Raw genomic sequence first — 13,363 nt, 5'->3', positions numbered from 1 at the left:
CTGTAGTTTCAGCGTGATGCCCGGTCAAAAAAAAGGCAAACAGACAGACAATAGAAAATAGGCTTCAGTATCGATCTCCTACCTTTACCCTACTCCTACCCTACCCCTAACCTAGGCATACACTCCCCTACCCTGCCCTACCCCACCCTACCCCTACCCTACCTTTACCCCTACCCTATCCATACACAACCCCTACCATACCTGTACCCTACCCTACCCTATACCTTCCCTACCTTACCCCTACCCTTAGCAAAATCGGTCCAGCCCTATGAGCGTGGACTTCTATGCTAAGCGTAGACTTCTATGCTAAAATTATAATCTTTGGATCTACCTTTGGACCGATTTGAAAGATTGTTTTACCAATAGAAAGCTACGTTATTTGCGAGTGTCATAGGCTATGTTTGATTCCCATATTCACACAGGAACGGGAAATACGTAATTGAAAGCGCGGGGCGTCATGTAGAGGAATTTCTGCGTCTTTTAGAAATTTTTTATTATCTCCGAAACTATTTAACTAATTAACATACTATAAAGGGCAAATCTTATCTCCATAATATCCTTGTGATTATTAAATAATTTATTTTGATAAGGATTTAAGTTAAGTAGCATAAATAATGACGCAAACCGAAGTATATAAAATTAATAATTTTTAAAACACAAAAGGTACTATATCTGCTAATATATAGAAGGTAGATATATGGTGTCGCGGACTTTTTTGTAGAACTTTTAGAGATACATAAAGTCTCCATACATTAATTTCAATTTTACACAATGGTTAAGGCAGCGCATGCGAATAAGTCTGCTTAAGAGAATTTTCGGTCCGACCTGTATGACAAAAACTGTATTTACTCGGCGAATATATATCATACTAATATAAAATATAGCCTATAGCACTCCCCGATAATGTAGCATTCTACTGGTGAAAGAATTTTTGAAATCGGACCAGTAGTTCCGAAGATTACCCCATTTAAAAAATGTGACAAACTTACAAACTTACAAACTTTACCTCTTTATAATATTAGTATAGATTAGTATAGATAAAAGAAAGTCGTGTTAGTTACTCCACTTATAACTCAAGAACGGCTGAACCGATTTAGCTGAAAATTGGCAGGGAGGTAGTTTAGAGCCAGGAGAAGGACATAGGATACTTTCTACTTTTTTTTACGGGTAGGGTACGTGTAGGGTAGAGGTAGTTGAAAGTTTACATCGAGTTTCACGCGGACGAAGTCGCGGGCGTCCGCTAGTTAATAATATTTCGTAGACCACGGCCAGCCTATCTGATAGATTGATCTGTTTAATCAATACTAATAATGAAAAGCGAAATACTATCATTTCACGGCGATACCCATGAACCGATTTTGGTACATATTCGCTTGACAGATGGGACCTGGAAGCAGAAATAGGCTACTTTTATCCCGGAACATACCTACATGATTTCAGCGGAATTTTGGATAGAAGCAGGCGTTACTTTGCGGAAGTTCATCATGATTATATAATGATTTATTTATTTTGCTATCATCCGCGAAAATTCGGCGAACCCATGCGACAACGTCACCCAGGTCCGACATCCTCAGGAGATGTTGACTATATAATTCAGCGGAATTTGTGAAAAACAGAAATTCACGTGAACGCAATCACGGGCGTCTGCTTCTAGAGATATTCAAATCGAAATTCAAAATTCATTTATTTCAAGTAGGCTCAGTTTACAAGCACTTTTGACACGTCAGTTGACTATTTGTAAAGACTCTACCACCTGTCCGGAAGTCAGGTTCTGCTGACAAGAGTCTGCAAGAGACAACCTATATACCAAATTATTCCACAGAAAACATATGTAGGTACAAGACTTTAAATTGGCATTGGCAGTTCTAGAAGACGCGTTCATTAATCTGTGTGTGTGTATTAGGTACCCATATATTACAAAGTATAGGTACTATAAAACTAGGTAAGGTAGATACAGGCCTTGTTTAATAAAAAGGTAGAGCTTACACCCACCATGCTGCACAATGTGTGTTAACGGGATGAGGAATCTAATGGAAATATGAAACATCTAATGTTAAAGCATGGAGTATGTCATAGTTATTTATGTTGTAGGTGAGATTACAATAAATATAATATTTAATTTATGTATATTTTGTTCATATGCAAAGAAGGATTACTACATAATATGATCTCGTGTTTGCCCGCGACTCCACATACAATATCTGAGTTACCTACGTATTTAATTATTATTTATTTATTCATATATTTTATCAAATACATTTTTTTCATTAAAACATCTTGAAAATTATGTATTAATTACTTAATAAAAATTTTTCATATATAATTAATGGAGGAAACTTGAAAAGTTTTTTAATTTCTTCTTCTATTTTACTCCTATTTTAGGGGAGTGTTACACGAATTAAAAGCTTACTTTAAAAGCTCAATTTTAAACGTAACGTTTCCCCATATGTCTGAACGCAATGAAACGATGTGTTTTCTCAAACTAAGCTTCATTTTCACGTGAAAATAGAAAAGTTTAGTTAACTAGCTTAGGAAATTAGATGGAAATTACCTGGCAAACAAAATATTTGTAAAAAATTGTTTTAGTTCTGTGATTTCATCGTTTTCAATTATTTTTTAACCGTCTTCAATAAAAGGGAGATATCGCGATTCCAACATTTAAATCAGATTTTAATTTTTTTCAGAGGATTATTCAAAGGAGTATTTCTTTAAAAAAATATTGCCTTCTAGCGGACGCCCGCGACTTAATCCGCGTGAAATTTAGTTTTTCAAAAAGCCCTTTGGAACCATGGATTTTCCCGGATGTAAAGTAGCCTATGTGTTATTCAGAGTAAAATCTATTTCCATTTCAAATTTCAGTCAAATCGGTTCAGTAGTTGCGGCGTCAAAGAGTAACAAACAAACATCTAAATAGACATCCATACAAACATCCAAACAAACATCCCTACAAACTTTCGCGTTTATAACATTAAGTAGGATAATATTGATTAGGAGGAGGATTCATAACTAACAAAGATACCTACTCAGTAGCTACACTCCTATTATTATGAGTGTAATGTATAGCGTGCGATGTAAACAATGATCGAGAATGATCATCGTGATCGTAGTCATTTACAGTCAACGGCAGTCACTCGTCACTGTCTAATTATTATAATTTTATAACTTTATGACATAACCTCGTGCTGTTTTCCCTTTCGTATCAATTAGCATTCTTATACACAGACAGACTGACATAAATCTATAAAAAGAAAAACATGTCTGTATTTTGAAATAAATAACAAAAATTACGAACGCGTCATAAAGTATCAGAAAAATCCCAAAACAATTCGTTTATCTGTCTGTATCCGCTTGGCATCCGCTATATTTTTTGAATAGTTCTCATGCAGTTTTTGCGCTAAATCTTCAGCAACATTGATTCATTAATTCACAGGATATAAGATAAAAAATATCCAATAAAATCCACGCATACATGTATACGAGTAGGTATTTTAATTATATATATTTCACACGAATTTGCCAAACAATAAAAATTATAGCACCTACAAAGGATGAAGAAAATTATTTTGGAAGGTTGTTAAAGAATAATTAAAACCTAAAAAAATAATAACAACTATTCAGTAAGTAAGTAAAGATAAACTTAACTTTAATAGCTTATAAAAAGCTATCATAAAATTAAATAAATTAAGTATATAAAAATTAATTTTCACTCCACTTAGTATTGCAATAATACTTAACTATTCAAAAAATTAATATCCTAATCCTTTACTGCAATCAAACTTTCAATAAAACAATCTTAATGTTATAACATTTTCCGCATTCCAAATTTAAAGTTCAACCTTAAAAAAATACATACCTTATAGTATAGGCACTAATATCCCAGAAGTCATTAAATCGTATGCAATATATCGACAACAATATAAATTAATTGGCCAAGCACGAGACGGAACACAATATGTGCGCGCGCGCCGCGGCGGCCGACAGTAGTGAGTGTTGAGTGACGACCGTCGACACGCGACCACGAGTCACGACCACGAGCGGTTTATTGTAAGCCAATTAGATCATCGTTAGGCTGAAATTTATGAAAGCCTGCGGACGACCTCTCTGGCGCAGTTGGTAGTGTTGTGGTTCTGAACAGACGTCCTGGGTTCGATTGCCATCATCATCATTATATCAGCCGATGGACATGCAGGACTTTTGTAGGGACTTCCAAACATCAAAGTCCAAGGTTCCAAGGTCAATTTAGGATTTAATGTTTTTTAAATTGACTTAGGTCAGGTCAATTTTCGGCCGTGGCTTTTACCACCCTTCCGCAAAGATGTATCGCCAAACGAGTTAGCGTTCCGGTACGATGTCGCGTAGACATCGTCAGAGGTATGGATAGAATAGACTTGTAGCTTATCCAAGTAAGCCCACTTCTATCTTATTTTTAGGCTGCATCGTAATCAATTAACACCAGATGAGAAAGCAGTCATGCTCTAACTTGTCATAGAATAGAAAAAAGGATATCAAGTATCAGATACCTTAAAGCTAAAGTTACTAACCCATCAGCTAATAATTAAGCAATGACTATACTTTGTGTTAAAAGTTTTTGTTTTATGATCCAGGTGTGCAGTTACAGGTAGGAATTCAAATAAAAGAGTACCACTCTGGTTCGGGACTGTTATAGTAATGGTTCAGACTGACTGAAAGTGGGCAAGGTGAGGATAAGGCAGCCTGCGGTTGCCCCGAGTTGTTGGTTTTGTTGTTGATCTAGCGATCGCCAAATTGTGTTTAGTGTGAATACAGTGATTAAAAGCTTGTACTCTTGGGAACACTTCTAATTAAAAGGTGTAATAATTATCTTTTTTCTTTTTTCTTGGAAATATATTTTATGATTTCAATTTATTCCTATAAATGATTTCAATACAAGCCTGTAGTTAGATCGTTGGAGTTATTGGTACACTTCTGCGTCAGAAACTGACACTGAGGGAATAGAGAGAGCTTGTATATTTGTGCATTGTATATACGGAAGCTATGTCCAAAATGAAGTCGGGAGGGACTAAGTAACATTAGAGGAAAAAATTACGTAAAAATGTAATTCGGCATCAAATTAAAATAGTTGTACCAAAATTAGACACAGTGAGGTGATACGCATCGCATGCTAAGAGCAGGCATGAGGAAATTACTCATAACGCGAGCGTTTCTCTACGGAATACTAAGCAGATGACGTTTACGTGTGTGTACAATGTAGTGTTGTAATACTACTATAGTGTAGGAATTTACTTTATTACGGTAATATAATATACACCTGGATTTTACTCGTAGTATTTGATTTATCATACAATTTGACATAGAATTATCATCGAGTTGTTTGTTGCGGAAGACTGCAAAATTATTACTTACCGCTTGCATGTATACGATATCGTCAAAGGAATTCCAGCGAAGGAATCAAAGATTTTGAAAATATAAGAGGTTCAAAAACAGCACCCTAAGCGTCCATGACGCCTCGAAGCCTTAAAGAGACTCGGACCTAAAGACCTTTCGAGAAAGATGTTTTAGCCATGTGTGGATCAGCCATGATGCTCCCAACACCATGCATGAAACTGAAGTTCGGATGACGTTGAAAATTGGGGACATCGCCGGCGAAGACGCTTTGTAGCTTGTATTAGTTTAGCCTGATAATTGTCTGTCGTATGACGTCGTCAGGGTCGGGAAGGGCGTTTTTTGTGCATCAGCTGTTCTACAATTGGCGTGAGGGTCGGTGGTACTGGTATACTTGCCAGCTTCAACCACTAGTTGGTTGAGCCGTTGAGGTGAGTGGCGGCTCTCACAAGTTTTTCAAGATCATCATGCATTGAACTAATTTTGGGCGATCTAGGTTTTTATTTGGCCAATATTGCGAATGGAGCCGTTTCGAATAAAATTGTACAGTGTTTTTCACTCTCCTGTAAACCTTATTTTGTCTTACCTACAAATTTTGTTTTAGAACATATACGACGAAATATTTCCTATATGGACAGTGGGTCAGTTTTTTCAAACTTTACATAAGACATTATTATTTTTTCTATAGTTACTCTATCGTCTTGGCTTTAACCTTCGTTTAATTTCGTTCAGGTGTGGTGGAGGTCAGACTGAACGGTCAACGTCGAATACCAGGCCGATAGCAGGGTCGTGCCTCGTCTACATGTTTGGCGCTCGTGGATTGGCTTTGCGGAATACTAATCGCCCATGGCTTATGTATTCTGTGCCTATACAATATTTTGTTAGTCTGAAGCAGAAGCTGCTGATACAAAGGAGCAGTATTCAATCTGAATAATAATTAAAATCGGAATCGGGATCAATTTATGTGTTCGAAACATTACATTTTCAGTACTTAGATAATAAGATACGTAGAATGTTAATATCATAATATATGTTTCAGATGTAGTTATGAGTTCGGGTCTAGTTTAACTAACGATATTCAATATATTAACCAAACTAGTGTTGAGGTTAAATAGATTTTGAATTGAGTCAAAAGTGGCCTTAAATGGTTCGTTTAAAGATATACCTATTGGCTGTCGTTTGCTAGAATTTGGTGATACGCTGGCGCCTATCAGAGATTAATTGGTTGTAACGTTTCACTGTCTTGGCACGCAAATGTCTTCAAATCACCATTAAATATAATTATCATACAGTCCCAAAATTATCAGCACCAATGAAAAAGGCGGTGTCATACTACTGTATTGTGTTTTTAAATTAGCATCTGACTGTCATGTTATATCACATGTGTGAAGAAGGTGCGTCTAAATTCGTCATTAATTTTCTGTCGTCGCAGATAGGAGTTAGTTCCGCGGCAAATGCGCAGATTTCCAAAAAATAAAAGGTTTGTATTTCTTTGTGTTTTTTTGTTAAAGTAATATTGTTCAGCGATTTTTTAAAAATATTACCTTCGTTTAAAAGGGAATTTTCTCTGCTAATGAATATAATTAGTAATAATAGTGACTGTCTGATTTATTGACTGATTTATCAACGTAGAGCCAAAATTACTATATATGGCTAAAAAACTGCAATTTGAAACATACTCGTAGATTTATAAATTCTGTATTCCTACCCCACTCTCTGAGCGTTGATCTCAGTTGCCACTGTATGCAGCTTCCGTGTACTAACATCATCTTAATTACTCCGTAACTACGAAATGACATAAATCTCAAAGTTTATAATTCCAAAACTACACAAAAACCAGCCGGAAGCCAGTCTGCTAATTGCGCCGCGTGGGAACGCCTCGAATGAGTCTCGGTGGAAAAAAGGCACTTCTGTAACAGATACACAATTATACGTGTTGTGTCATACACTCTTCATATTGTGGATTGCGTTTCGTAAGCAGATACGCCCATTATTAACATTTTTATACACTCTCAACGTTTGGGAACCACTTGGAAGTTTTATTATGCAAGATGATAAATAAACTAGTAAAAAATATTCCTTGAGTATGCTTCAAGTTTTTATGTAATTTCATTTCTATAGCATCTACCTATAACAGTAGGTATTTTATCAATTTATATCTTTTCTCGTTTTTTTTTTTTTTACTCTTGTAGTTTGCCCTTGATCTCACCAGTAAGTGATGATGCAATCTAAGATGGAAGCGGGCTAACTTGTTAAGAGGAGGATGAAAATCCACACCCCTTTTGGTTTCTACACGACATCGTACCGGAACGCTGAAATTCTTCGCGGTACGTCATTGCCGGTAGGATAGGTAACTAGCCACAGCTGTACCTGGACCAATTAAGAAAACATCACTGTTAGTTGAAATTTTCATTGGAACTATTGATCAAATCTATTCATAGCATAGTAAATTACAATTGATGCTTTCATATTTTTAGTGCTCGAGACCTTTTTTATATTGGCATCTGTAGTAATTTTCATTTAATTAGTTTTTCAAACAAACTCTTGCAACGTGACAATGTATGTGCCTACCTAACGTTCTATTTTGCTTTGTTTTTTCAAAATCAATAGGTACACTCTCTAACATTTGACCTTTTCTCTGTTTGGATGTCTTTGAAATGAAGAGTCCTTACATTAGACAGTACCACAGCTCTGGCAAATAAATTACTCTTATTATTCATACTTTGTTACATAATTGGATTACGTTCGTAGCTTCGGCACGTTTCATTGAACTGATTCATTTGGTTCCAAATCTCACGCGTTGTCTTTCATAAGCTGGTAATAGTTATTAATAATGTCGGTAAAGAGTTACTTTAAAATATGTCGCTTAGACACGACATTAGTTCTTCATTTAATTATTATTTGATGGAACATAGATGTTATGATCTTATTTTTCGTATTACAAGTGGGTTAAATTTTTTCAAATCTTCAGTGTGGCCCATAAATATTTTAGTAAAGGGTAATTCTCTACTGATGAAAACATATAAAATTAAAAATAAAATGGCAGGTATAGAGATAAAAAGACGGACGGACAGACATACATCGCGAAACTATAAGGGTTCCTTGTGGACTACGGAATCCTAAAAAGCTCAGAAACCTACTTACTTCATGATTTGTTTGTTTACCTTTAACCGCCCTTACAATGTTTGCTCACGATACTTGCGTACTGAGTTTACGATTTATAATCAGCTTCAACATCAATCGATGGATTCCCATCATTGGACAGGTTTTCGAAGGCTACAATAATGTGCTAACTAGTATATTATTTTATCTATTTTAAATTTGTAACCAATAAACGACGCAACGCTCTCCCGATCAGTCCGTAAGCTCACCCTGGGGCGTAACTAAGTAAGTAACTGTAGCGCTGATTTTCAGGCATGAGCCTGAAAATCAGTGCTACAGTTACTTAGCTGTAGCATAGAGCTGAGGCAGCGCCCCATTCAGCCGAAGCCTTAGTATTAAGTTAGTATTAATTCTCATGTTTTTTTCTTATTTATGTTATGTTGTTTTGGCTGAATAAATGTTTTTATTATTATTATTATTATTATTATTATTAACTATGGGTTTGTGTGGGTCTTCTGCCCCCGTAGAACGGGCGGGGGATCTTGCTCCCCCTGTAAACTCTTCCAACCCCCTTCGAGGTTGAGGCCTTCGGCGCGGACTGCGATTGCTCGCTATCCTGCGCAGGGACTACGGGTTTATCCGTTGGATGCTACAGTTCGAAGATTACTCACCGTGGCGTGTATATAGTTCGGAGTAGTGTATATAGTTCGGAGTAGTAGTGTAGTGTATACAGTACGGAGAGCACTCACCGTGTGCGGCTCCACCCGCGCCGGCTCCGCGCGCGCCACGTCCGGCGACGCCGAGCGCTCCCGCTCGCGCATCTCGGCCGCCAGCGCCGCCGCGCGCGCCGCCCGCGCCGCCAGCTCCAGGCAGCCGCTCGACTTGCTCCTGCCATCGTAACTATACATTACCAGCGGACCCGGACAAGCTTAACTTTTTTTTTATTCTATTACAAGCCCTTGACCACAATCTCACCTGATGGTAAGTGATGATGCAGTCTAAGATGGAAGCGGGCTAACTTGTTAGGAGGATGAAACCCACACCCCTTTCGGTTTCTACATCGTACCGCAACGCTAAATCGCTAAGCGGTACGTCTTTGCCGGTAGGGTGGTACTAGCCACGGCTGAAGCCTCCCACCAGCCAGACCTGGACAAATTAAGAAAATCTCAATCTTCCCAGCCGGGGATCGAACCCAGGACCTCTGTCTTGTAAATCCACTGCGCATACCACTGCGCCACGGAGGCCGTCAAGAAAGTCGCTTTTACTAATGTGCGCTTCTTCCCTACCTACCCTATCCTTACCCTACAAATGCTCCATACAAACTTCCACCCCCTATTTTAGGGAAGGAGACAAAAAGTAGCCTATGTCACTCTCCAACATTTCAACTATCTCCACTTATAAAATCACGTGAATTCATCGCTCAGACAACAGACAGACACACACACTTTCACAATATTAGTATGGATAAAGTCAAAGTCACCCAGTGGAAGAAACAGAGGCCGTGTAGTGTTCGAGAATCATTGCATTCATTTCGACTTTTTTTCCGCTCAAAATTCGCCAGTGCGTAAAGAAAGTGCTGACGGAATAGTGAGGTCAGTACTTATTTTTCATTTAGTTACTTATTTATTTAGTACATTTAGTTTAAAAAGACAATATTTATAAGAAATACACACTATCTAAATTATATTTTTTGTACAGATAATACTGTTATTGTTCATGGAAGTAAGAGCTGAATTTAAATGTTTTTTTTCTACTTTCATACATAATATTATTGAGAAATACATAAAAGATAAATCGGCGTTGTTTGCTGACTAGTCGTCGACTAGGCGCCGACTACGATAGTTATCGTATCGCATCTCTAATAATAATTATATTTTTAAAATTAAGTAAACTGCCGGGTGGTTAGGGTAGGTCTGGGCCGGGGATGGGCATTCCCCTTTACAGTTTAATGCATTTACGGCAATCAGATGCATCTACGTTCTCGAAGTGATAACCGTTTGGTCCTACCTTGTTCTAAGACAAAGTTTTTTAGCAAGTCTTTTACTTCTGAGGCTGTCAAAATGTGGAATAGTAATAAGGCCGCCTTTGCATGCTAAGTTTAATGTATGTTTTTAATGTTTCAATTTATAATTGTATTTTTGTGTGCAATAAAGTATTTCTTCTTCTTCTTCTTCAGATCCGCGAATAAAGGAATTGGGTCGCTTTGATCCGTCAACAGTGAAAACTCGAATAAGTGTAGGTACTAAAAGCATACATAGTAATTCAATGACTAAAACCGCCAAAGATTTTATAATATAGTTAAAAACCGCGATAACAGCGACACCCTCATCGGTCCAGAGTTTTGTAGCACTATCAAATACCAATTCTGCGACGCAAACTTAAGTAATTGACTTGCGTCAATGATTGTTATTTATTTTTCTTTTTCATATTTATTATTTGTACATAGACAAAATAAAATAAAACACAAAAAGTGTGACCTAATAACGCCATCTATCGACATATTATAATAAATACAACACGAACCATCCGAAGTCCGAACCCTCGAAGCCCGTACTCCCGCCCCTTTCTTACGGGAAGACCCACACATTTACGAGTCCTAACTCACGCTATTGAAGTTTTTAATGATGCCGCGGTATATATACATCGAATTGACATAGTCCTTCGGGATCATCTCCCTCGAGGTAAACCAGTTTAGCCAAGCTGGTCTAAGTTGGCGATCATTCAGATGAGACTCTCACGGGTCTAAATATTAATAAATCATCAAGGGTTATTATAACCTGAAGCCGGTAGCCTAAAACGAAATTTACGGAATTGTGTATGGTTACTTGTGACCAATACATACTTGTAACACCTCGAGGAAGAGGCTAAAGCAGTAATGCTGACTTGATCCCTTTTGTCTGAATAATAAATGACATTTTTTATCGTTTCAAAAAGAAATAACACTTAACTTATTTATAATCTAAATTATAATTTACAATTTATATATTTTTTGTATATTTATAAGCGCGCATGCGGGTAGTCTTGTGCCTTAATAACGAAATCTATGGCTACGGCACAAAAAACTTATAATACGTACTTACACGTACATACGGTAACAGCAGGTTGTAGTCGGAATCGGATGCAATCTCAGGCCTAGTTCGGACTACTTTAGGATTTTAGTCTAATACTACTTAATACTAAAGTAGTCCAAACTAGGCATAAATGACGTTTTGGAAATTAGCCGCGCCTGACGCTTTGCGCAATTTGTACATAAAGTCAATACGCATGCGGGGTGCCACCGCGCCACTACGTTACCGCTGATACCTAAAATCTTGAATGGCACACGATGTTTCGAAACGTCAAAAAGTTTGCACTTGGAGGATAGTGAAGATTCGAGTTTGTATGATATACGGCATATGAAATATATGTGCCTATACCCTCATTTGTTATTTATTTGAGGAAATATATATATGATAATAGATATTCACATTGACACAATGCAAATATGTATGTATGCAAGTATTCAATTTTTTTTTTAAATTATTTAATGTAATTTCCTCATCGGTTAAGTAATTAATAAAAATCGTACCTACACTAGAAGAATATCATCATCATCATTATCAACGCATATTTGGCTCACTGCTGAGCTCGAGTCTACTCTCAGAATGAGAGGGGTTAGGCCACCATAGTCCACCACGCTGGCCCAATGTGGACTTCACACACGCAGAGAATTAAGAAAATTCTCTGGTATGCAGGTTTCCTCACGATGTTTTCCTTCACCGTTTGAGACACGTGATATTTAAATAGGCATGATGACAGTTTTTTAAATTGTATATAAATTAAGAGTATACTAATAGCAAAGCAATTTTGTAAAAGCAACAGGGTATCCGCGGATCACTACTTTATCATTACTTTCGGAGCTACAAGGATTTAAAGGGTCAGATTTGCGGCGCTGCCGCGGATCCCTGCAAAACGCTCCATACAAAATGGCACGATTTAGTGACGTCGTTGGCTCGCTGATCGTTAGGTTTGTAAGGGCGTTCAAACAAAATAACTAATATCTTTGTTATTTGTGCGTTTATGTTTATTGAAAAATGTCACATTTAATGTAAGGAAGCTAAAACAGTATGAATTTTCATCTAATTACGATAAAAAAAATAAAGATTTTGAAATTTTATAATCTTATTTATTTTGCAAATATCCAGACAATCTTTGCTTTTTATGTATAAATTAGTTAACATTGACCTTATTTACCCGAATGTATCATAAAAATCAATATTTTGAATATATTATAGTCATCATCCCCATTCTTAAAATGCACACAACTGAAAAATTGGAGGTGCATGCCCCGGACCGGATTCGAACCCACACCCACATAAAGGAGGAAAACATAAAGGTTGCCTGCTTTCACACTGCAACTGTGGGGTTGCCAGATATAAACAGTTAAGTAATGTTATTTTCACTACTCTTGCTCAAAACATTGTCATATTACCACTCCACAGCGGGGCTAAACAAGCATTTTAGCCTCTAGGGGCTAAAGTAATTTTGTTTTTTAATTCTTGTCTGTTACGAGTACTAGCCAAGTACTAGTCTACAACAATTGGCGTGAATAATACACACTTGATTTTTTTCAGAATTTCATTGTAAATTTGTGACCGTAACTTACATATTTTTCAACAATAATTGTTATTGTTGTCTTCATTTAGTGAGAATGGTGATCCTAATTTGGAGATGGATGAAATTTTCAATCTGTTACCATTAAAGTCGAGACGCATTTACTTAAATACTTACCTACGATACCTACGAATACATACGAAAAATTTAATAAGTGGAGAAAACAACAACGAATGGATTCACTGACGAAAGGAGTTTTTTAAACTATTATCTCCCACGTTTACCTCACATAATTTCCGACCACTGT

At 36.9% G+C, this 13,363-nt stretch overlaps 1 protein-coding gene across 5 annotated transcripts in view; it reads right to left on the bottom strand.

The window, feature by feature from the left end:
* LOC112049905 (uncharacterized) overlaps window positions 1-13,363 on the bottom strand; it is a 44,396-nt gene that overhangs the window by 21,298 nt on the left and 9,735 nt on the right. For all 5 annotated transcript variants that reach the window (XM_052884526.1, XM_052884608.1, XM_052884645.1 and 2 more), the window contains exon 12: window positions 9,213-9,351. In XM_052884526.1, coding sequence (XP_052740486.1) covers window positions 9,213-9,351 — 139 coding nt within the window. The remainder of the gene's footprint in view (window positions 1-9,212; window positions 9,352-13,363) is intronic.

This window comes from Bicyclus anynana, chromosome 1 (genome assembly GCF_947172395.1).
Source record: "Bicyclus anynana chromosome 1, ilBicAnyn1.1, whole genome shotgun sequence".
Taxonomy (NCBI): Eukaryota; Metazoa; Arthropoda; class Insecta; order Lepidoptera; family Nymphalidae; genus Bicyclus; species Bicyclus anynana.
This window is presented reverse-complemented; position numbering and strand designations above follow the sequence as displayed.